This window comes from Simochromis diagramma, unplaced genomic scaffold, assembly GCF_900408965.1.
Source record: "Simochromis diagramma unplaced genomic scaffold, fSimDia1.1 OVJJ01000822.1, whole genome shotgun sequence".
NCBI classification, from domain to species: domain Eukaryota; kingdom Metazoa; phylum Chordata; class Actinopteri; order Cichliformes; family Cichlidae; genus Simochromis; species Simochromis diagramma.
The window spans coordinates 8,772,162-8,796,596 of record NW_024387520.1 but is presented as its reverse complement, the minus strand read 5'-3'; the positions used below and the strand labels follow the sequence as shown (position 1 = coordinate 8,796,596).

The window sequence follows — 24,435 nt, the reverse complement described above, 5'->3', positions numbered from 1 at the left end:
GGCTCCAGCACATGAAAACGTGCATAAATGTGCTTCTTTCCAATGTTGCAGTTGCTGAGTTTTCAGTAAGTTAGACATGTGACTTTCTTGTATATAGATGGCTGAAAACAAGATGGTTTATAACCAGATGTTGTTTAGCTAATATTATGCAACACTTACCAGCGGAAAAGTTCTGGAAATCCTCAAGTCTCCTTAGTGTTTCTGTCATTTTTGAGTGAGCTTTATTTAATTGATTTGTCTCCTTTCACAAAGTTTTACAGTCTCCTTCAGAATAAGTAGTTGTGGACGTCTTACACCCAGCATTATGAGCTAAATGGTGATCTGACAGCCTATCCTCAATAGATGAATGCTGGTTAGCATATTTTTATTGCTAAATGTCTTTGTGTACACAGTATATTTTAACAAACTAGTTATGGTGTAAAGAGGGTTAAAGGTCATTTTCTAAACTAGGCAGTTTATGAAGAAGAAGTTAGCTACTTTGGGGTCGTTCACATGACTCGTTGAGTGCGTGCCACCATTGACTAGCCAGTTGGTGGCATAAAGTCTGGCGTTAAATTTTCAGTTGGTCTCAGCTAGCTTGGAACCTCGGCTGAGCAGGTACTTGATAAGTAACTGATACCAGGAACTACCCCTAATAGAAAATGCTAAAAGTTGAGTCAAGCTGAACCGAGTAGGTACCAGTGGAAAAGAGGCATAATTCCTCTAAATCAGGGACAAGCAGTACATTTAAAAAAAAAAAAAAAAAAAAAAGATCAAATATTCATCTCACTGCTACTTTCATAAATGACATCACAGTAATTTGCCACATATGACCAATAAGCAGAAACTATCTTCGTTCTCTCTACTAGTGTTTTGCGCTCTGAGATCTACACTTTAACTTGCATCGTTTTTTGTTTGCTCAATCGGATTATGGTCAAAGCTGCACTTTATATCACTGTGAGAGTCTAGATCCCACAATGCAGTGGAAGCTGGCTGAAGCGGCTACATCGTTACTGTAGGGGAAATGCGACTAATGTGAATGCTAATAGTTCTCACATGAAAACAGCATTTTCAGATTTAGCACGAGCTTAATGTGGACGTAATCTAAATTTCTCCTCTGCTTTCCCCACTTCAGTTTTGTTTTTGAGGAGAAAGTTGATCCTACCCCCTGGCCCCTTTTCCTGCTGGGATTAAGAGCCTGTCAGACATATGTGATCCAGGAAATACCTTAACTAGGCCCAAGTGGGGTCACCATAGCAACTGGCACTAGAACCTGCCACTGCAGGCCCTCTCTTGCTCGCTCCTGTGCACATGCTCACTAGCCTGCTCTCTCTGCTCCCTCTTCCCCTTTATTGTTTGGAGTCCTTTGTTGTTATGCTGGGAGGGATTAGTCAGGTTAGCTGATGTTGTCCTGAGGTTATTCAGTGTAGATGTGCTTCCTGTTTTGATCAGTAGGTAGTGTTTATAAAACAGTGTGCATTGAGAGGAGTAGAATAATCACGTCTTGAGGCGGGGTCTTTCACCACTCTGGGATAATTCAGTTTCTGTCATAATGCGGAAGGGACTATGTAGAAAATGGAGAAGCAGGACAAGTATGATTACTGTTGTTTAATCAGAATCAGAATACTTTATTGATCCCTGGGGGAAATTATTTTTTGTTACAGTGCTCCATTATAAACCAACATTAAGACAAGACAGACAATACGCTAACTAAGAATAGTACAATATATACATACATAAGTCACTCATAAATAAATAGCTGGAAAAGAAACATGTGTAGTTGTAGCAGTAACCAGTGTGTTAAGTGGATGCGTTGTACAGGGAGATGGCCACAGGCAGGAAAGATTTCCTGTGTCGTTCAGTGGTGCTTTTCGGTAATCTCAGTCTCTCACTGAACGTGCTCCTGTGACTGACCAGCATGTCATGGAGTGGGTGGGAGGTGTTATCCAACATTGTCTTTATCTTGGACAGCATCCGCCTCTCCGACACCACCTTGAGGGAGTCCAGCTCCATCCCCACAACATTGCTGGCCTTACGGATTAGTTTATTAAGTCTGTTGGCATCTGCGACCCTCAGCCTGCTCCCCCAGCATGCAACAGCATAGAGGATCGCACTGGCCACAACAGACTCATAGAAAATCCTCAGCATTTTCTGGCATATGTTGAAGGACCTCAGTCGCCTCAAAAAATAGAGACGACTCTGGCCCTTCCTGTAAAGTGCTGTGGTGTTTTTAGCCCAGTCCAGTTTATTGTCAATGTGTACTCCAAGGTATTTATAGTCCTCCACAATGTCCACACTGACCCCCTGGATTGAAACAGGGGTCAAGTGTTTCCTGGTCTTCCTGAAGTTCACGATCAGTTCCTTGGTCTTTGCCACGTTGAGCTGCAGATGATTCTGCTCACACCACGTGACAAAGGAGTCAACCACAGCCCGGTACTGTCTCATCATCCCTGCTGATGCATCCAACCACCGCAGAGTCATCAGAAAACTTCTGAAGATGGCAGGTCTCTGTGCAGAGGGTGTAGAGGGTGAAGAGGAAGGGGGAGAGGACAGTCCCCTGTGGTGCCCCTGTGTTGCTGATCACCTTGTCAGACACACACTGTGGGAGACGTACATATTGTGGTCTTCCTGTCAGGTAATCAACTAGGGCTGGGCGATGTATCAAAAATTTATCGTTACCGAAATTTATGACTCTCATCGACGTCATTTTGCCCATGTTGGTAAATTCGGTATTTAAAAAGAAAAGGCATGTGCTATGTTCATGTCCCTTTAAGACGCTGTGCTACGTTACAGACTTGACGGGGTGGAGTCACATGACTCTACTACCTGTAACAAGACGAGACACGGGTGAACAAATGGAGGACGATTTAAATGTTGAAGCACCAGCGACGGAGGTAGAGCTGGTGGAGGAGGAAGAGGAGACGCTTGTTAACAAAAAATGCATCATCAATCGTTTGGCAACATTTTGGATTCAACAAGGATGATATTGATCAAAAAATTGTTAAATGTAAACTCTGCAAAAAGACTGTTGCGTCAAGTCAAGGTAACACAACCAACCTCTTCCACCACCTGCAGCACAACCATGTGATTCAATTCGAAGACATAAAAAAAGCTCAAAGAGAGTAGGAGGACCAGCAAAAACGTCTTCCTCCACCAGACATTATTTGTTTACAAGTTATAGTACCTCAAGGCCTTAGCAGAGATGGGCCTTTGTCCATGATGGCATTACATTTGCACAATCATTGTTTACTTTGTGAATAGCCAATGTGAAACATATTTATTATTAAACTATTTTGTTTACAAGGGATACACATTTTTTTTAGAGAGCATGGTTACATATTGTATCCTACACTTTTTATTTTGTTCAGTTAATAAATCTTAACCACTAAAAGTACTTACTACTATTGTCTTCATTTATTTTCAGTGACATTTTACAGTCCTTTAAAGTGGTAATAATATAATTGCAATGAATAGGTCTAGGGGGAATAATATTATCAAAATAACTGGAGGAACTATGCTGCCTGCCACAGCCCCGTCAAATGAGGAAAAAAAAAAGGTTTTGTGTTTTTTTTTTTTTTTTTTTTTTTTTTTTTTTTTTTTTTTGTTTTGTTTTGTTTTGTTTTTTTTTGGCACTTGGGGTGGTTATCGTCCATTTATCGTTATCGAGGTTAACTGCTCGATTTATCGTGATATTGATTTTAGGCCATATCGCCCAGCCCTATAATCAACAATCCAGGACACCAGAGAATCATCCACCTGCATCGCTGCTAACTTATCACCCAGGAGGGTCGGCCTGATGGTATTGAAAGCACTAGAAAAGTCAAAAAACATGACCCTCACAGTGCTCGCCGGCTGGTCCAGATGGGTGTAGACACGATTGAGCAGGTAGATGATGGCGTTTAAGCTTTTATTCTTCCTTAGATGGAAGGAGATGCTAATTAGAGATGCAGTGATTGGTCAGTTATTCAATTAGTCAATTTACATGAATTTAAAAGTATTTAAATAACTTAATGATTTTAATTTATTATTTCACATAAAGAAAGATGGTAAGATATCATTTTAGGCTTTGAAAAACTGGTATTTACTGACACTGACTCTGTGGATGTGAGAGGCTCAAATAATAAAGTTAGCCATTTCACTTAGATAATTTTGCTAGTGTACCTTTTGGCCAGGAAGTGTGATTCTAAAGTACGTTGGTCAGTGACGAGCTTTACCGCTATAACTAGACAGACAACACCACACGATGGACAACATGTCAGCATAATTGGGTTACCTCCCTCCTCCTTGTGTACTATGTAGTCATTTAGAACAGGGGGGCTCAGGTGCCTTGCTTCATGACACCTCCCCTCCCTTCATTCCTCTAATTGAATTTCACCTTCCTCTTCCCAAGTAGCTCCTTGCCTGCCTCAAGATAGGGCCTTGACCTGGATGCAATTTAATTTGGGAGAGCAGTTGCGGAGATGCTATGATGGAAGAAAATCAACTGGTTGTATTTCTGAAGTTTACAGTACAGAGATGGTCTTTTGTTTTTTTTGTTGTGAGGGCTTTAAAATACTAATACATGTTACTTATTATGACATGCTGATCTTTTGTTTTGGTTTTGTTTTTTGTTCCCCCCCCCCCCCCCAATCGAAATAAACCATTGTTTTTGATTGGTTTTGGGGGGTTTCAGGTGACAGTAGTTTTATTTGTTTTTCCCCTCTGTTCATGAATCTGTATGATTGAATGACTGAAAACATAAAGTCAGTGTTGTATAGCTACTAAGTAGAACTTCCTTCATTCCTCTGTAGTATCTGTGGAAACGCAAGCAGAGCTGTACACCCTTTCCATTGGGGATCGTCTCGATCTCAGTTGCTCTGCCAAGGATTACCTCCATGCTGTCAACTGGACCAAAGACCATGTGGCTGTAGTGGATGGAGAACATACACGTATTCGCAATGGCCAGCTGGAGATAGAGTCTGTGGAGCTTACGGACTCCGGCCTGTACACATGCACCACCTTTGGCAACCACAGCATCTACTTCAACGTGACAGGTAAGGTTACCATTGTTCTGTGCAGAACGATAGAATAAATGCCCCTTGGTATGATAGTACTTTGGCGACTATGTCACAACAGCTAAATGACCAGCAAGCAATTAATCTGTTTTTGCATATTTTGTTTCAAGAGTTTTGTGTTGTTACATTTTACTACAGTGTAACATGTAGTGTTGAGTCACAGAGCAACAAAGCCAGGTTTCATTTGCTATGACTAGCAGATAATGTGTGTCTTATGTGTCTTCATTAGGAACCCCTGGTGTTTACTCTGCATATGGCACTTTCACATGCTTTTACAATGTATGATATTAATACTATATATTAAAATTACAATCAAATCACAAGAAAGAACTGATTTTATAACAAAGTGAAGTGTTGTACCACTTACTGATGCTACTTGGCGTATGCTTTGTTTAGTGTAAACTGTACCCATCATTCCCTCTGTTAATTCATAAATGTGACATTTTTGAAAAATGTTTTAAAAGTGTAATTGCTGCTGAAGTGTTGTGATTAAGAATAAATTGAGTTGTTCTTAAATTACTTCCTGTTTAATAGTTCATATCTCCGCTTCATCTGAGGACGATGACGATGGTGAAGAGTCCTCATCGGAGGAAAACAAACTGCTGGGCAGTCAAAAGCTGATGCGTAAGTGTGCTGAGCTCTTTAGGTGAATCAGCAGTGACCATTTGTTGCAGCAGCATTAGCTACATAAAGTCACAAGCGTATGAGTAATCGCCTGAAATGGTCAGTGATTTGAGAGCTTTAAAATTCAATTATCGTACCGCCACGTGTGTGGGTCACATCTGGGCAAATGATTTCACTCTGAATCAGAGGGTTTTTACTACCTCAGTGACAGCTTTTACACAAAAAATAGTCTCTGGTGACTAATCTTGGTTAACCTCAGATGTCCTCCAATTTGTCTATAGAGTAATTAAGACACTCTGGCTTCATTTTTTTGCTGCTGCTGCTTGCTCTGCCCACAAAGAATGCAGCAGCCTCGAAGCGTGACAAGCATGCTGACCTTATTTTGTACTCTTGTCTCCAAGAGCTTTATCTCCCAATGCAATTTGCACATTGTGGTGTAACAGAGGCAAGAAAAATCATTTAGGATTAAGAGTATAAAGACTATTTTTAGATAATTTTTCAAATAATAAAATTCCTGCTAACTTTTTTCTCCTCCTTATTTGTCTTAGCAATGGCTCCACAATGGGCTCATCCAGAAAAAATGGAAAAGAAGCTTCATGCTGTTCCAGCCAGCAAAACTGTAAAGTTTAAATGCCAGGCCAGTGGCAACCCAACTCCAACTTTGAAATGGTACAAGAATGGGAAGGAGTTCAAAAGGGACCATCGTATTGGAGGGTTCAAGGTTAGTAATTAAAGAATTTGGTGAATAGCTATTTCATGTCGATACTGCTCTACACATTCCTTAATATTTCTTAATTTCTCCATACTCACTCAATACAAATGGAGATTTCTTTAATTTTTTTTTTTTCTTCAGATGATATCATCTTCACATTAGATCACCACCCTGTCCCTTGTACTTAAGCTTTTTCTGCTAGTAAAAAGGAGAGACAGGTTTTCATATCTTGACCCGAGAAACGATACAGGATGAAACCCTATGCTACAATAGGAACTTTTTGTCATAGCAATACTTGGTGGGGAATCCTAGACATCCGTTAGGATATAGGAAAACATTGCCTGTCCTAATTCTGGGTATCACGATCTCAGACTGGCAAAAAAAAGTTCTTCTTATAAAACATCACTGAAAATAGTTTTAATTACAAACTATGGTATTATTTAATTACATGTCTTACCTGGTATGACTTCATTTTAAATATTTTCATGGTAAATTGTAATTTTATGGGTTTACAGTTCCTTTTTAGATTACAGTGTTGGATTCTCTGTGAATAACTGCATTCAGTGGCAGTTTCCCTCACAGGTGTGGAATGTGTGCATGTTCAGACACTAAGAAACAGCCCTCCTCCTGTCCTACATCTGCTCTTCCCATCAAGGCGTGGGCTAGTCCAGCCTTGTCTTGTGCTTCCCTTGCACATCTCCCTCTCCAGCTGGGACACATTTAGGAGTTTCCTCTCAGCTGCCTGCTGCCATGGTCAGCCCCACCCCAAGTCCCCCACCTAGCCAAGCAGCACATTTAACCATAGGACTGCCATGCTGGGTTTTTTTTTTTTTTTTTTTTTTTTTTTTTTTTTTTTTTTTTTTTTTTTTGTGTGTGTTTTGGGTTCCCCCCCCCCCCCCCCCCCCCCCTTTCTTCCTTCTCAGTCAAGGTGCAAAGGTCTGCATCTGCGATTGGGGACGTCTACCATATCTCCCACACTTCTTAATTTTATGGTCGGGCTTCTATTGTTCATATCGTCTGCATGGCGACATGCAGGAGGGAGGAAATAATGTAGACCACATGTGTATGAACCCGAGCACAACACATCTGGCAGCAGGCAGCTGGACTCCCTCACCACAATTTTTTTTTTTTTTTTTGTGCTAAATAGGGGAAACCGTCTGTATACATGCATGTTTGATGTTGCCATTGCCTTAGAGGTTTGTTAGCTAATCACACACTGCCGGTCTTGGCAGATTTATGGAGGAAAAATTATAACGCGTCTAAGGAAAAAAAGGAGCCAGACATCATTTGGCGCTAATAAGACATGTTGGGGCAAAAATATACACACAACCATTTCCAATGGCAGCTGTTGGGTAGGACAAAGATCTGCTGCATTAAAACTTTGTCACAGGAAGAGGGTGTAGTGTTATCTTATTATCATCACATCACACCTCATTATTAGCTATTGCTTTAAAATGAAAAAAGTGATTTATGATCATTCATATTGGGAGAGAACAGATGGGGATTCAGATGAATGTTTTCCTGATAAACATCTCTGTTGCCTCATTTGTAATAATAACATTTTATTGAATATTTGAGTTTTGAATTCACATCTTAGAAATTGTGGGATATCACATTATTTTAAGCTATTTTATGGTGCGCTGAAACTAAATCAAGCATTTACTGCAAATTAAAGAATCTCCACCCAGATCTAATGTTTCAGTTACTGACTCATAAAGTTACTACTTCCTTCAGATTTAAATTTTAGCCATCAAGTGCTATTGTATAGACATTAAACTTTTTTTTTTTTTTTTTTTTTTTCTCTAAATCACTTTTAGGTCCGTGACCATATGTGGACCATCATCATGGAATCTGTAGTGCCCTCTGACAAGGGAAACTATACCTGTGTGGTGGAAAACAAGTATGGCAGCATTAATCACACCTATCAGCTAGATGTAGTCGGTAAGATTCGTAGAAATTGTTAATTGTATGTAACTTTCCAGTAAAACTGCAATTGTTGTTTTAGTCACCTATTGAACATTTGTGAATCTCAAGTTAATGAGCACTTAGTTTTCTAACTACTTATCTGGACCGTATTCCACTTGACATTGGGTGTTCCCTGGACTTGTTGCCCAGTCCGTCAAACCACCAGGCACAAGGAGATCATGCAAACTTAACAATCGTTGTCTCAATATAAAAAAATAATAATAATAGTAATAATAATAATCATAGGACTCATGAATGGCAGCAGGGTCTACAAATATTCCCTGCAGAAGTCTAAAACAGGCATTACTTGTGGCAGAAGTGATGGGTACAAGTAGAAGAGAGAAGTGATTACTCCTCTAGGACCTACTCTTTGACTCGCTCTTGCACCATTGGGCTTTATAAATCATGGTTCCACTTCCTCCACCACTGGTGTCCCCTGGGCTTTTCCTAGCCTCAGGCATCTGAGCCTGATGAACATTAAGATTGTTCTACAGTGTGGAGAAAGCACTGTCACAAGTGCTTTCAAAGTCCCCCATGGATGTCTCGGTAAGGAAATCCTCCACAGCTGATATCCTGCCAGGTTCTTGGCCTGCAAGTTTACTTTGGAGAGTTATTAGTCATCAAAATGGGTCTGCAAGAACATTTCACTTCACCGTAACTGCACCAGAGGAGGCATTTAACTTGCTTTCCTGCCTGATAACTCTTAATAATTACACAACCAGCATATAGCTGAGGATGCACTCACATTAAATCTCCATTATGGTGTGTAATTTAGAAAGTGTAGCCTGAAAATACAGCGTCAAACCAAATGAGTGAGCCTTCAGTCCCAGTCATTTTCCAGTAATAAAGCAGGTGACAGTAGTTATTAGCTTTTGTTTGAAAATCAGTCACATTTTTGTACACACAGCTTTTTTTTTTTTTTTTTTTTTTTTTTATATTATGCGCTTGCTTTACTGATGACCAAATGTCAAAAGTAACATTTGTCTGTTTTTTCCGGTTTTGTTGCAGAGCGCTCTCCACACAGGCCCATCCTGCAGGCTGGCCTGCCAGCTAATCGCACTGCAGTAGTAGGAAGTGATGTGGAGTTTGAGTGCAAGGTGTTCAGCGACCCTCAGCCCCACATTCAGTGGTTAAAACACATCGAGGTCAATGGGAGCCGTACTGGTCCAGATGGGTTACCTTACGTCCGCGTCCTCAAGGTAGGAGATTAGTCTGTCATCCTGAAGCAACAGGCCAAATTCATCACTTAAAAAATAAAAAGTGAAGTTCCTTAGCGTGGAGTAATTTGTATGTTACTTTCTGTAATACTTTTTTATTTCCTCCAGTCGTTTTCTATAACTGTTAAGAACTGTCTGTGAAGTCTTATTGTTTGCCATTTTAACTGTGAAATAACCCACACAAACCCCTCAGATATCCTGTGTCGACATCCTTTTTCTTCTGTGTTGCATATAACTTGTTTTTGTTTCCAGCATTCTGGGGTCAATAGCTCGGACGCTCAGGTGCTGACCCTCTACAATGTGACAGAGGAGGAGAGTGGAGAGTATATATGTAAAGTGTCCAATTATATAGGAGGGGTCAGTCAGTCGGCCTGGCTGACTGTCATCAGATATGAACCCACAGGTAACCACCACGCTGTAGCACAGGACGACACAGTGGAGGCGCTTCTAGGACCACCTGGAAAAACTAGACCCGCATAACTTGAGACAACCTCAGCTGTTTCTCTCCTCCCTCCCTTCCTCTATCCTTGGTGCTCCTGACTGTAAATGACGCTATGGAAAATTCCCAGCAGAACAGTTGAAAGTGTTTAGTCTCAGGTTTATGTTGGACCAGTTCTCATTCCTGCCCCAATCCTGTGCTATGCCCTCCTAATAAGGGCCTCTCTTGCCATCTTCCATTACTCTCGCTCCCTTGCCCTTCAAAGTCCTCCGTACATGGTTCACCCCCTCCCCCCCCCCCCCCCAAATGTTTATAGTTTGTGTGATTGTGAATTTGTAGCTTGATTTATAGTCCTCTTTTAAATCTACACTGTCTCTGCAGTGTAGTAGAAAACCATATTGTTATCCTGCAGGCACTGCCCCATAATGTAACTACATGTTGGGGTAATGTAGTTCATAATATCTGTGATTGGTATGCTTGGCAGCAATGCACTTTGTAAACACAGCGTATTGATCTGCAACAAGATACTGCTGTGAAGCAGACTATATGTAATGGGCTGTAGCTATATCTGGCAATCAGTTCTGATGACTTTTCCGTACTGCAGTAATTTCAGTTAAAGTACCATTGTTATTTTTATTAGTACCAAATTGAGCACTAGTTTTGGCAGTTGTAGAGTAAAGCAGTCGCACCAGTCAGCAGGTATATATTCCCACAATGTTGCTGCAGCGAAGTAAACTATAACATAACATGGATTCAACACAGGGCTATAAATACATTGTAAGTGTGGTCTGTTCTGCTGTGGAGTTTCCATGCCCATCTCTTGCATGTAGAGATGAGACTAAGGTATTTGATGTGGTGATGGTGTGGCCCTGTGTGAGGTTCCACAGTACAAACTTAACATAACCATCTTTCCACTAACAGATACAGGGGGGTTCTCTCTGAGCAGTCCTCTGCAGGGGCTTTAGGTGTTACCTTTTTGGGCAGATGGTGTTGGATCAAGGAGGAGAACGCTCCTCCATCCACTTTCGCTTTCAGAATCCTTTACTCATGGTCCCTTTTTCCTTCTTGGGCCTCTTATTGGGTGTGCTTCCTTTGTTATTTTCTAGACCGCTGGCGTTAACACCACGGACAAGGAAATGGAAGTCCTTCAACTGAGAAATGTGTCTTTTGATGACGCTGGGGAGTATACCTGCTTGGCAGGCAATTCTATCGGGTTCTCTCATCACTCTGCATGGTTGACCGTTTTTGAAGGTATCAGTGGTTCTGTCTCTCCTCTATATTCCCATTCCTTCCCTTTTTCAACGCAAGCCTGGCTGTCCACCTTCACATTTTTACCAGTTCTGGTAAAAGTGTAAGGGGAAGCCAGGGCACATTACAAATACTAAAAAAAACTTTGCTCTCTCTCTGTGCTCAGCATGGTTCCTGCTCCATCTAAATTCTTTAGATGGGCGAATATGAATCATGCTCTGTTTCTTAAATGATATCAGAACATGCCAAACAATCCAAGCACTGTCCAGGGCCAAAGGTTTTTTGTTTTGTTTTTTTTCTGTCTTCCAGGCAGGAATACATTTTAATGATCACATTTTTTTTTTAAAGAAGGGTTGTTTGGCAGCTCTGATAAGATTTCACTTCAAACTGTCTCTTCCGTTCTTCCCTTTAATTGGTGTTTGCATTTGGTTTGCTGTTAAGCTGATTTTCTTTGACAAGCTCTACAAATGACATGTTTTGCTGATGTCATTTCCTGCTGTGAGCGCAGCGGCTGGTTTTGATAATTGGCTGTAGTGGATGGTCTCATTCCTAAGGACTGGAATGGGCATTTGTCCAATTATCAAGCTGCTTGTCAGTCAACTTCTTCACACAAGTGTAGCTCTCTTGTGTTGCTGGTGTTGGCTAGGGATGTAACTGTACACTTCAGTCGGTATGGCATCTTTGGTTTGAGATGTACGGTTTAACATATGGCACAGATTATTTGGAGTGGGTTTTTTGTTTTGTTTTCCCCTCCTCCTAGCTAGGCAGGAGGAGGCATTTTTCATAGGTAATTCTTAACTTATCCGAATATAAATAGTCATCTAAAATACAAAATTTTGGGTAGACGATGGGAAACTAGAGTAAGTCTTTCAAGAATTTATATCCACTATGAGCAAGCTGTCTTATTTTGAAAAAATAAAATCTGACATTAAATTGGCCCTTATTTTTATATTTATATTTCTGTTCTTTTATTCTACTAGAGCAACTTTTTGTGCTGTAGCCCCTGAGTTCATCCTATGCCTTAATCAAGCTATTTTAGCTTTCTCTCCCTTTAAAGGCCACCATTATTTTAAGCCAGCTGTATTTTGATTGGCTGTCCTCTGCAAATATCAGCCAAAGCTGCATGCCTGAGGTGACCATAGTAAGGATATCCCCCAAATATAAAGAGCCAAAGCAGTTTGAAGCGCAGGTTTTGGCTCCTAGAATTTTCTCCTATAAGAAAAAGAAACTCTGAACAAATGTCCCTAATGTCCAGCTCCTAACTATAAAGCTACATTCCAAACCAATGTATGATCAAACCGTTTTTTTCTCCTACTAAAACACCCGTATTTACTGGTATGACTAAAAGTTGATGTTTTCACAGTTTGGGAGGAAAAAAACAAGATCTGAACCATAAAATTTGTTTTTAAGTTTTGCCTTTTATCTATTTATTTGCAATGTTTTTCTTTTCTGTTTTTTTCTGTAAAAAAGTTGTCACAAATACATTTTGTATTGATCAAGTGAAGCAGTTAAATTACCGCACTGAGCTCATGCTTTGTGGTTTGCTGCTTTAGGCCTACAAATAGAAACAGACTTACTTTTTGATGTCGAAATGATGTGCACTTCTGAAACATTATGTGTGAAGTGCTCTACTCTGTGTGAAAGTCCGAGTCTTTGTCACCATTACTCTTACATAGTCATTAATACAAAATGGTTCCCAGCTAAATTTCTGCACTGCAATTTATGGTATATCCTCAATACACAAAGTATTTAAAGTAACTCCCTGAGTTTGGGGGCGTTCAATTCCCATATGCCTTGGTGTGTAAGGCTCTGACTTTTAGACATAGACGTGTGTGTATGGGTTGGTGGGTGGGTGCGTGTTTGAGTAGACTGTTTTTAATTTGTGATAAATGGGTGTGTTTGAGTATGCAGTCAGTTTATTGATGACAGCTGACCTTTTCCCTCCCTGCTCCTTGTCACCCTGCCCCCTTAAACCTAGCACCCCCACATTACTCTCCAGCCAGCCACACCTACCTGGAGGTGGTCATCTACTGTGTGGGCTTCTTTTTCATAGCCGTTATGATTGCAATTGCAATTATTGTCAAGATTCGCACCACCTCCTCAAAGAAGAGTGACTTCAACAGTCAGCTAGCCGTCCACAAGCTGGCCAAAAGCATCCCTCTGCGCAGACAGGTAACAGAAAGTAGATAGGGGGTTTGGAATATTTATACTTAACCACCATTTGTTTTCACATATATATATTATTTATTTAGTTAGTTATTTTAATTCAAAGATTTTCAGTGTTTATGTTTGACGTTTGTGACTGACTTGCACATTTTCACCATACCCCTTTATCAGTACCAGCCTAACACTTAATGTATTTATGGAGCTTTCAGGCTCATTGTAGATCCTTGAGTTCTTGTACATCAGGTAAGTTTATTTATTTAAGGAGTGCTTAGACTCTGGACCTGGCATGGTACACAATGCCTGGACCACAAGGGTGGTTTTTACATGGTACCTTTTATTGTTTCAATTCAATTTTATTTATATAGCGCCAAATCACAACAAAAGTCGCCTCAAGGTTTGTTTGTGTTTTTATCCTGTTCTCTGCTATACAAACTCCTAAAAGTGTTGGTTCCACTGTGAGAGGAGTAATGTCACTGTTTCTTACCTCAGGTGTCTGTGGACTCAAGTTCTTCCATCCACTCTGGAGTGATGCTAGTCCGTCCCTCCCGCCTCTCTTCCAGTGGCTCTCCGATGTTGTCTGGAGTGTCCGAGTGTGAGCTGCCGCAAGATCCTCGCTGGGAGCTTCCTCGGGACAGGTACGTCTAGGGCTAAACATTCAAAGATCAGGAACATGGAGTAAAGTTGCTGCATTCACATGGACAAAAAAAAAAAGTTGCTGTCAAGGTAATCTTATGCAACACACTTAAACTGCAGGCCTCAGAGTTGAGGCAAGAGTTTATCTCACACACAGTCGATTTGGAGGCAAACTGCACTGTGTGTGGAAAAACTGTCTGGTGCCTCTTCTCCCCGTAGACTTGTTCTTGGGAAGCCACTGGGAGAAGGATGCTTTGGCCAGGTGGTAATGGGGGAAGCGGTTGGTCTGGACAAAGAAAAGCCAAACCGTGTTACCAAGGTTGCAGTCAAAATGTTGAAAGGTAAGTAAATTGTTCTTCAGTGGGTACACAGTAGATTGAGGAGAGTGATTTGCTCAACTGGAATAAGTTCTTCACTGTAGAGTTATCAATTTAACTCAAGTCCAGGCAACAGGAATGAGAAGGCTTGAACAAAGTGATTAACAGATTCTGCCACTGGATTCCAGCCATTGTACGAATTGGAGAGTGAAGTAAAAAATTTATTAGGACCTTGACATCCTATATAAAATAGTGTGAAGATTCAGAGAAAGTATTGTTTATTCTCTCGCACTTTAAGTGCTTTTCCCCAGGGAGTGTTTCACAGGCGGCAGCCAACTCCTTACGAGCTCCAGTGTTAGTGTATATACTTTGCAAGGTGATTATTGTGAGGCCTTTTTGGCCTTTTCGCAAACAGAACATGGACTAATCATTGAAATTTATTTCCCTCATCTTACAGCTGATGCAACAGAGAAAGACTTGTCAGACCTTATTTCAGAGATGGAGATGATGAAGATCATTGGGAAGCACAAGAACATCATTAATCTGCTGGGAGCCTGCACACAGGATGGTAGGTCCAGTTAGGGGGCTGCAGCCAACCTGCCCTGTTCTGCTCACACTCACCCCTCAGATAACAATGTTGCTGTGAACCTTACTCTGAGGGATGTGTAGAAAAGCATGCATAAATGATTCTGACACCAGCTTCCGAGCTTGCAGTTTGAATCGACCGCAGCTGCTGTCATTTCTGTCCAATCATCCCTGACGAAAAACTAAAGGAAACTAGTCTCTAATGACCATGCTGTGCACATCGCTCTGTTGCCTTCACACTGCTACACAAAGCTCTTTGTTCATTTTACTCAACTTATCTCATGCTATAAATACACACTCTTGCGCATGTAGTTTATATTGTCCTTACTGCCCTTGCTGTCATTAGTGTCGCTATAATTTCTGTTGTGAAATCTTCATCTATAATTGAATAATGCATGGCATCGTTTTATGAATTTAATGATTATGTTTCCTTGTACAGGGAAGCTGTATGAACTGACCCTGCATAAAATCTGACTTGCGCTTGGATTTCTTCCAATCATTTTAGGTCCTCTATATGTGATAGTTGAATATGCATCCAAGGGCAACTTGCGAGAGTATCTACGAGCTCGCCGCCCGCCGGGTATGGAGTACTGCTACAACCCTGACCAAGTTCCTGTGGAGAATGTGTCTATCAAAGATCTGGTGTCTTTTGCTTACCAAGTGGCCCGGGGCATGGAGTATTTGGCTTCCAAAAAGGTAACCACAACTAGTAATGCTCACCTTTTCAGAAATGAATAAATCTATTAAAAATATTTATTGTCTACTTTTTATCATTGCAGTGCATCCACAGAGACCTTGCAGCTCGCAATGTTTTGGTAACTGATGACAATGTGATGAAAATAGCTGACTTTGGCCTAGCAAGAGATATCCACCACATCGACTATTATAAGAAGACCACCAATGTGAGTGGCCTTATTTGTTTCATGTTATTCACATATGAACCTTTTGTTTTTTGTAAATGGCAAAGTAATGTGCATATGTTTCCTAAAGGGTCGTTTGCCAGTGAAGTGGATGGCTCCAGAGGCTCTGTTTGACCGAATATACACACACCAAAGTGATGTGTGAGTATCTTGTGCCATACTCTGCTAATTCAACCTTGATGGAAAGTGAAGTTAACATTTAGTTGTGCAGAAAACTAAAATGGCCCCGCCTATTTCCTCCTCCAGCTGGTCATTTGGGGTGCTGCTTTGGGAGATCTTCACACTAGGAGGCTCTCCATATCCTGGCGTTCCAGTGGAAGAGCTGTTCAAGCTGCTGAAGGAAGGTCACCGTATGGACAAGCCTTCAACATGTACACATGAGCTGTAAGGAATCACCACACACAGAAAACCAGAATGTTCTGCAGACTTTTCTAGCATTTTCATATTTGAAAAGGTAAACCAAACAGGGAAATGTGAAATGGCACATTTATTTTCTTTTCTTTAAATTAATAAATCTAAACTATAAAAAGCACTACCTTCTTCCAGATTATAGCCCATAAATGTAACAAGGATCTGAGCTACACTGTATCTGATCCATGTTATTCATGTATCAGTAGCGTAGCGACTGAGGACTGTGGGTTGTTTGCATTGCATTTTGTCCAATTTGCTTTGTCATTTAAAAGTCAAAGCCACTGATAAGTAATGCCTTTTAGTACAGGAAGGTGGGTGTTGTCTAACATGTCTCTTACACAGCAACTATACCTGCCACAGTCGCCCAAGTGCATTTTGCAGTTTTTATTTTTATCCAAATTAAAAAATAATAATTTAAACTAGTGGATGATTCCCTCACTCTTATTTTGAAATTTCAGTCATAGCTAACCAGCGAGCACTGGCCCTTCCCATCTCATGTTTCCCTACCGGTGGATGCATTTAGTACCCAATTAGAATCTCTCCCCACGATCGAACAGAAAACCCCAACATTGTAAGCTACTGTTGGTCACAATAGTCCACATTCTGCTTTTCTAGAACCCACAGAACGTGGAACTGATTCATAGCAGAAAGAATGCTATTTGGTAAAGTGGTGCAAAAGTGCCGCCTTTTGCATGTAAGTAGCCGTGCATATAAATGGACAAATGTAGTGTAATTGTTTGGGAAATGATGTTTAAAATAAACACCCTCTAACACTTTCCATGCTTGGTTTAAACAGTTAGGATTTATATTTACATTACCTACATCTTTGTATATCGGAAAAATCCTGGCGTGCCGATAGATGCTTTGTGACTTTTTATTTATTCTTTTGCTGTGCTGGTGAAATGAAACTCTTAAACACTGAATTATCTCCAGCTAAAACATGTTGTCCAGCTGCGATGGACTGTCAGCTGCAGCTGAGTTTCAGTTAAATTGAATGAATTTTCAGTCCTTAAAGGTTTAAAATTCAATCTTTGATTTGGAGTTTAAGAATGTAAGGAGAAATGACAGACGGCTAGAATGATAAAACCAAGCGGTGTCATTTTTAAAATGTATATATTTTGCTGATTTCCACAGGTATATGATGATGAGGGATTGCTGGCATGCTGTGCCTTCTCAGAGACCCACATTCAAACAACTAGTAGAGGACCTGGATCGTGCTCTAGCTATGACATCCAACCAGGTCAGTAGTGGTCCTCTCCTCAGCAAGCACAGAAGCAGCAGATATGTCTGCCCTTTTTTTGGGGGGGGAGTGCAATGCTTAATTTTTTTTTTTTTTTTTTTTTTTTTTTTCTCTCCCTCTTACTGCAGGAGTATTTGGAGCTTTCAGTACCTTTGGACCAATATTCGCCCAGCTACCCGGACACCCGGAGCTCCACCTGCTCGTCTGGAGAGGACTCGGTTTTCTCGCATGATGCCGGAGTGGAGGAGCCATGCCTGCCCAAGTTCCCTCCTCACTCCAATGGGGCAGCCATCAAGAAACGCTGATACCTCCTGTTCTTTCAGACCAACACTGACACTTTCTCCACTCCCTGCCTCACGGGGTTGGACTCCTCCCCATATTCCCAGAGATGAAGCTAAAAAGAAAAGAAATAATTTTTTTTTTTTTTTTTTTTTAAACCCACTGGTGCTTTGCGGAGAGGGAGCTCGGAGACACCTTGTTGAACTTGCTTGGATCACATGAACTGCAGATTGCAGCCATTTCCCACTTCTTGTTGGTGACTGTGTTCATGAGCACTTTGTATTACTGGCTCACAGCACCAGAAAAGAGACTGACTTTTATCATCACTCTGGGCATTCTGAAGTCGGGCAGGAGGATCGAAGGGACCGATTATGTTGGGGTTTTATATGTTTGGGTTTATTTGTTTGTCAATGTGTGTTTGATCAGAGGTGAAGGGCAGCACTCTGCTTTTCAGACCAAATCAGAGAAGATACTACAGAGAGATGTGCAGCACCGTGGTCCACTGCACCACTCATTATCATCTTGTACATACAGTTAGGAATTTATGAATACAAATATATATTTACACTGTATTCTTATTTTTATTACCATAATTGACGTACTTTATTTTGTACAAGGATGCTTCTGCTTGATCCATTTTTGACTTTAGTCTTTAGGGGCAGTTGTTCCATGAGGGTATTTTAAAAATTTATAACAATTACATGGCCATTTTTCTTGCTCACTGTGTCACAGCTCTGAGTTAACCCCCCCAGTATAGTGTGTGTGTGTGTGTGTGTGTGTGTGTGTGTGTGTGTGTGTGTGTGAATGGTCTTTTCATTTAACTTCAAGGATGGTCACAACTGTAAATATTTCTGGTTGTTAATATCAGAACAGTTTGCTTCAGTCATGGACTTCCACCGTGCGTACCTTCTCATGTGATGAACTTGTTTCCTACTGTAAATGCTTTAACAGGGGTTACATTTGCTGCCATATAACTTCTGACAAAAGGGTTGCAGAACACGTATGTCATCGTAAAAAAGGATTACATTAAATAAAAATGCTGTTGATAAACAAACTAGCGGCGCTTTCAGCGGTTGAACTCTACTCCATAAAGTGCTCTATAAATATCAACATTTTTATGCTGGTGATGTAAATTATGTTTACAGAGATGGAACGATGGCCACTTCAATCTCCCACCCAGTTAACACGGGTTGCTGAGGTCTGATTAGATATGATAATGCGCTGCTGACATCAGAAGAAATGTTGGAAAGTGCAGAGAGCCCACAGCCAGCAGTAAACATGTTATTTATGGCGGTGTGAATGGCTTGGCAAGTGCTGTTGCTGGTCTTCCATCCATCAGCCGCACCAACCTTGGTGCCCGTGTCTGCCTCTGGCTTCCTGCCACTGGCTGATGCATCACCTGGATTGCAGTCTCCATGCAACAGGCTAAAATCGGCAGCACGGCTCATTCGAGCCTTTTTAAAAGCCTGCTCTTACAGCTCGGGTCACTGCTGTTAGCCTCCATGGCAATACTGTGCTACTGCAAAAATGTAGAGCAGTTTATTTGGTAATGGATTAAAAATCTATATTAGTTTTATTCAGATGCTTATTAACAGTTGAACTGAAATGCTGCCATTTATGATGGCTTTCAAGGATACCACCTCATCTTACTGATGACGAGGTGGTATCCTTGTGCCCACTTCAAGGATTCAAACACCTCATTGGTTTTTCTGACAAATTTCATTCACTCCTGGAAACCTGTCCTTGTATCCATGTGCTGTGGCTGAGGTGATCCTGAAGAGCTGCATTTAAGAATATAAAGAACGTGCAAGGATTGTCTTTATAACCTTCTAATGGTGCTGAGTAAGGAGCAGGGGTGCCATTAGGTGAAGGGCATTATCACCTAACAGATGGCACAGGAAGAGTTTTGGTAAATCATCCATACTCTGGTAAAGCAACAGTTAAACTCTTCAGCTGATGACTGTGATTTACGATCGCCATTAGAGCGTGTCCATATTTTGCTCTGATGACACATGGGAAGATGTTTACTGCTAGTGTCACATTCTCCAGTCATAACAGCTAACATCTAATTAAATGGCTTCTGAGATGAGCGAAGAAGGGGTTTGCTATATCCTGTGTTTGCCTTCGCGGACTGATTTGAGGGGGATACAAACTGATTTGGGAATACCGGAATTTAAACCATCCAAGCACTGCCCAGCTGGAACTGGCATGTTAAAACTCCAGCAACACTGTTGCACAATTCTGGACAGCCTGATGAAATGCCTCCAGTTACACCAGCTGCTTATTTTGAAGACCTTGTGCTGCAAACGTCCTGTCCTTCCAAAAACAGATTAAGTACTCATTTACACTAACTGCCCTCCTCATTAGGTATACCTGCTCGGTCACTGATTAACACAAATGTTTAGCCAATCACATGACAGCAACTCAATGCATTTAGGCATGTAGGTCAAGACAACCTGCTAAAATTCAAACAAAGCATTTGAATGAGGAAGAAAGGTGATGTAAGCGACTCTTACATCACCTTAGCCAATTTTTCCTGCACAACCTCTCAATCTCTATGGTTTACAAAGGATGGTCTGAAAAAGAGAAAATATCCCAACTCTGGGAGAAAATGCTTTGATGAGGTCAGAGGAGAATAGCCAGACTGCTCCAAGGTGAAAGGAAGGTAACAGTAGCTTAAATAACCACTACATACAGCCAAGGTATGAAGAAGAGCATCTCTGAATACACAACATGTGGGCTACAGCAGAAGAAGACCACACGGTGTCTGGTAAGAACGGGCAGCTACGGCTACATTTCACACAGGTTCACCAGAATTGTACTATAAAAGATTCAAAAAAAATATTGGCTGCTAGAATAAATCTTGTTTTCTACTGCAAGATGGGGATGCTAGGGTCAGAATTTACCCTAAATGATATGAAATCATGGATCCATCCTGCCATGTATCAGTGGTTTAGGCTGGTGGTTGTGGTGTAGTGGGGTGTTTCCTTGGCACACCTTGGGCCCCTTAGTACCAAATGACCATCATTTAAACACCACAGCCCTATCTGAGTATTGTTGCTGACCATAACCATCCCCTTATGAGGACAGTGTACCCATCTTCTGATGGCTGATGCCATAACGCACCTTGCCACAAAGGTCAAATAATCTCAAACTGGTTTCTCGAACGTGACAGTGAGTTCTTTGTGCTCACGTGGCCTCCACAGTCACCATATCTCAGTCCAATAGAGAGCCTTTGAGATGGTGAGCGGGAGATTCGCAAGTCAAGTCTGCTGCAACTGTGTCATGATGTCATGTCAATATAGATCAAAATCTCTGACAAAATGTTTTCAATGCCAAGTATTAGCACTACCACCCATTAGCCATGTGTTAGTCGAGTTACTAAACTAAAACAAGACTTAACCCATTAGCCTTATTAGGTAAATCTAACTTTTTAAAACTGTGAACTTTAAATTTGATTCATTTTTAAAAACTGCAGAGTCTGTCTGCTCAGAACCTCTTTGGAACATTACATTTCTTTTACTTAGCTGAATACTTCAGTTAACAGCATACAGACACAATAATGTGTGGGCCTTTGTGAACATAGCCATCACATCTTGAAACTGTATACATTCTCTGAAAGTCAGTAATATAAGCAAGATGACTTTTGTGCATATTCCCTTGGTGGCCTGTTAGATGAATTGCACCGCGCTCTTGTTTACCAGAGACGGTTTGATTTATTCCAGCTCAGGATTATCATCAACAGGAGTGGGCGGGGGGGAGTCTGATCATCGCCATTAATCTCCACCCTGTGTGTCCCTTCAGCAGAGACAGATGACCTGCCCTTCACCTCTCCGCCACCTTTGCGGAAGAGGAGATGCCATGTCGATCGGATCATTTCTCAGCTTTGCAGGGTTGGGTAAGAGGGTCCTGGGACTCATGGCCCTGATGATGCATGTGTGTGTTTCTGCTTTCTTAAGACTCTGAGAAACAAGGGACTGTGACACATCAGGTTCTTCACAAATGAACTGATTATTTATGGGAGCTGTCAATGCACACGAAAAAAAAAAGACTGATAGAGGGGTTGAGCAGTACAGTACTGGAACTCATGAATATCATTCTGGCCAGCATCCATATGCAAGGTGAAGGAGACGTGTCTCTTGTCCTGACATTCCTCCTTATGCCAAGTACATAAAAAAAGGAGCTAAGACAGTTCAGGCACTAAGTGTGTGGGTAACCGCAGCAGACAGGCTTAGCTCCAGAGCACCACAGATTGTTGATTTCAACATGGACGTGGATTTTAAATTTTCTTGTTGTTTGCTTGCTGTGACAGATTCCCCACCCTTGGAAACAATAGTGAAGATGGCGTACAGCTGTTTTGGGTCTTTATGTGACCGCTGTGGTTTCGGGTGTTGTTTGCTTTTTTCTGCAGAATCAGAAATCTAATATTGATGTAAATATTTTGTCAACAGATTGTGAAAGCACGTAAGCCTTCTGCTGGCCTTCTCAAGTAGAAATGACAGTCAGAGTCCTCATCCGTGCACTTTGGTTGTTGATGTTCCAGTATCCGCGGAGGATCGGGGCCTCTGTTTGTGAGAAGACTTGTCTTTATGACAGGTCCCCGGTGCCCCAGCCGCTCTTGGGGACAGACATGACAGACGGGGGTGAGCCCAGGGCACGCCCTGTCACTCACTGCGTGTTTCACTATTTTCTGTCTCTACATCAAAAAAAAAACATTAGGAAAAAAAAAAAGATTCATGGGGAAGTATCTGTTTCCTATGTGGTAATTACAGTTATAATTATGTACTGCAAGGTATCATTAAAAAACTATTTCTCATCTGGTATAATAAACACAGGGAGAATGTCTAAAGGCTGTTTTTGTGTTTTGACTTTTCATTTAGTAACTAAGCATTCCTACTAGTACTAAAAAAGAAGGAAAACTGTGGGATAATATTGAGACAGGGCTTTTTAATAGCGTCAGTTATTATTTAAATACTGTTACACTTGAAATACTTAAATGTTGGCTAAATGGCTGAATGGATTGATAGATGGACAGAGAAGGAAATGATAAAAATAATAATATAATAAGAAAAATAAGTTAGAACAAAAAAAAATGCTGGAAAGTTTTCAAATGTCAATAAAATGGCCTAATGATTTGTACTATGTACAAATGGTACCATATACACAGAAAGACACAGCATAGAGATGTTTTATATGTAAATGAAGTGAGAATGATGATATGTATTTCATAGCTGGTATTTATCATATGTGGATATTTTACAGTCTGAACAGGTACACCCATTTAACTGCTTGTTAACACAGTCCTCTAATTCGCCATGCACAGCATTTCGGTGCATTTAGGCATGCAAACACATCAAGACAGCCTGCTGAAGCTCAAACAGAGCATCAGAATATTGAATGTGTATCCTAAAACTGTGAAACGTCCTTTCAAACCCAGATTAAGACTATTTGAAATACTAGCACCTTTGGGATGTGGTGGAAAGGCAGATTTGCATCATGGATGTGCAGCCAGCAAACCTGCAGCAACTGTGTGAAATCTCTGAGGAATGTTTCCAGCTCAATGTTGAATTTTTGCCACAAAGAATTAAGACAGCTCTGGAGGCAAAAGGCAGTCCAACCCAGCACTAGCAAGGTGTACCTAATAAAGTGTCTGGTGATTGTAGGTCTGTTGCCTCCTGCTCTTTAAGTATCTAAATGTCCTGATAACTCTGGAGAAATACGCCTATAACAGCACTTTCCTGCAATTTCCAGTCTGACCTTTTGAACCAGCATTGTTTACATAAATGACCCAAAATACACACTGCTGCATGTAAAATGACAGCAACACACTGTATTTAAACAAAAAATGTAAAACACTGACAGTATTCATTTAGGATCTGCTACTGTTTTTTTACTATATCTATATATTTCATCTAGTTTTAACAGCTTCCTGATATTATTTTTAACTGCACACAGGCTGTAAAATAAAACCAGTCTCCTGTTAGCCCATTTTTCAAAGCAGTTATAAAGTGCTCCGTGTGTGGGCTACAGCACTTTATAATAATGCCGGTGATTTACAGTATCACTTTGATGTATGGATCGGGTACTTACTTAGTCCTTGGCGGTTGTTACTGGTACTTAAATGTAGGTGCAGAGGATCACAACAAGACTAATGGCAACAAGTGGATGAGCGCAGGGTTTTAAAGGTAAGGAGAGAGAATGTTGTAAGTACCGGGTATGCCTGCACTATGTGACAGAAAGCTGGGAAGCATTATTAGTAGTTTTTCAAGTGTAAGCGTTAAAGCCACTATGATGCGTAGTGACTTTAGTCATAGTGTATACTTTACCAAATAAAGCCTGCATTAGAAAAAACTGAAAACAAACAAACAAAAACCAGTCTTTTGTATGTCTGTCATGATTTGTCCAAAGAATATTCATGGCGTCTTGAGGCACAGGTGTGGTCAGGTAAATGAGATGGGTGAGTGTGTTTGTTTGGTGTTAAGCTTGCAGAGGGGTGGAGAGGGGGTAGTGGCAGTGGTGCCTGCCTGACAAGGTGTGTGTGTGTGTGTGTGTGTGTGTGTGTGTGTGTGTGTGTGTGTGTGTGTGTGTGTGTGTGTGTGTTGGCGTCCATAGAAAAACTGACGCCTACAGGCATGGTCCCGCCTCT

The 24,435-nt window shown here is 41.0% G+C and overlaps 1 protein-coding gene across 5 annotated transcripts in view; it reads left to right on the top strand.

Annotated features, from left to right (window-relative positions):
• Positions 1 to 21,892, top strand: part of fgfr1a (fibroblast growth factor receptor 1a) — a 32,338-nt gene extending 10,446 nt beyond the window's left edge. For 2 of the 5 annotated variants that reach the window (XM_040019733.1, XM_040019731.1), the window contains 16 exons: positions 4,770 to 5,012; positions 5,568 to 5,657; positions 6,206 to 6,378; positions 8,187 to 8,310; positions 9,343 to 9,533; positions 9,804 to 9,954; positions 13,217 to 13,416; positions 13,894 to 14,039; positions 14,257 to 14,378; positions 14,812 to 14,922; positions 15,445 to 15,635; positions 15,719 to 15,841; positions 15,930 to 16,000; positions 16,106 to 16,243; positions 17,405 to 17,510; positions 17,639 to 21,892. In XM_040019733.1, coding sequence (XP_039875667.1) covers positions 4,770 to 5,012; positions 5,568 to 5,657; positions 6,206 to 6,378; positions 8,187 to 8,310; positions 9,343 to 9,533; positions 9,804 to 9,954; positions 13,217 to 13,416; positions 13,894 to 14,039; positions 14,257 to 14,378; positions 14,812 to 14,922; positions 15,445 to 15,635; positions 15,719 to 15,841; positions 15,930 to 16,000; positions 16,106 to 16,243; positions 17,405 to 17,510; positions 17,639 to 17,815 — 2,357 coding nt within the window. In that variant the 3' untranslated portion in view covers positions 17,816 to 21,892. Of the gene's footprint in view, positions 1 to 4,769; positions 5,013 to 5,567; positions 5,658 to 6,205; positions 6,379 to 8,186; positions 8,311 to 9,342; positions 9,534 to 9,803; positions 9,955 to 11,096; positions 11,242 to 13,216; positions 13,417 to 13,893; positions 14,040 to 14,256; positions 14,379 to 14,811; positions 14,923 to 15,444; positions 15,636 to 15,718; positions 15,842 to 15,929; positions 16,001 to 16,105; positions 16,244 to 17,404; positions 17,511 to 17,638 lie in introns of all 5 variants that reach the window. The other 3 variants (XM_040019735.1, XM_040019736.1, XM_040019734.1) reach the window with 3 other exon arrangements.
• Positions 21,893 to 24,435: the final 2,543 nt, after the last annotated feature.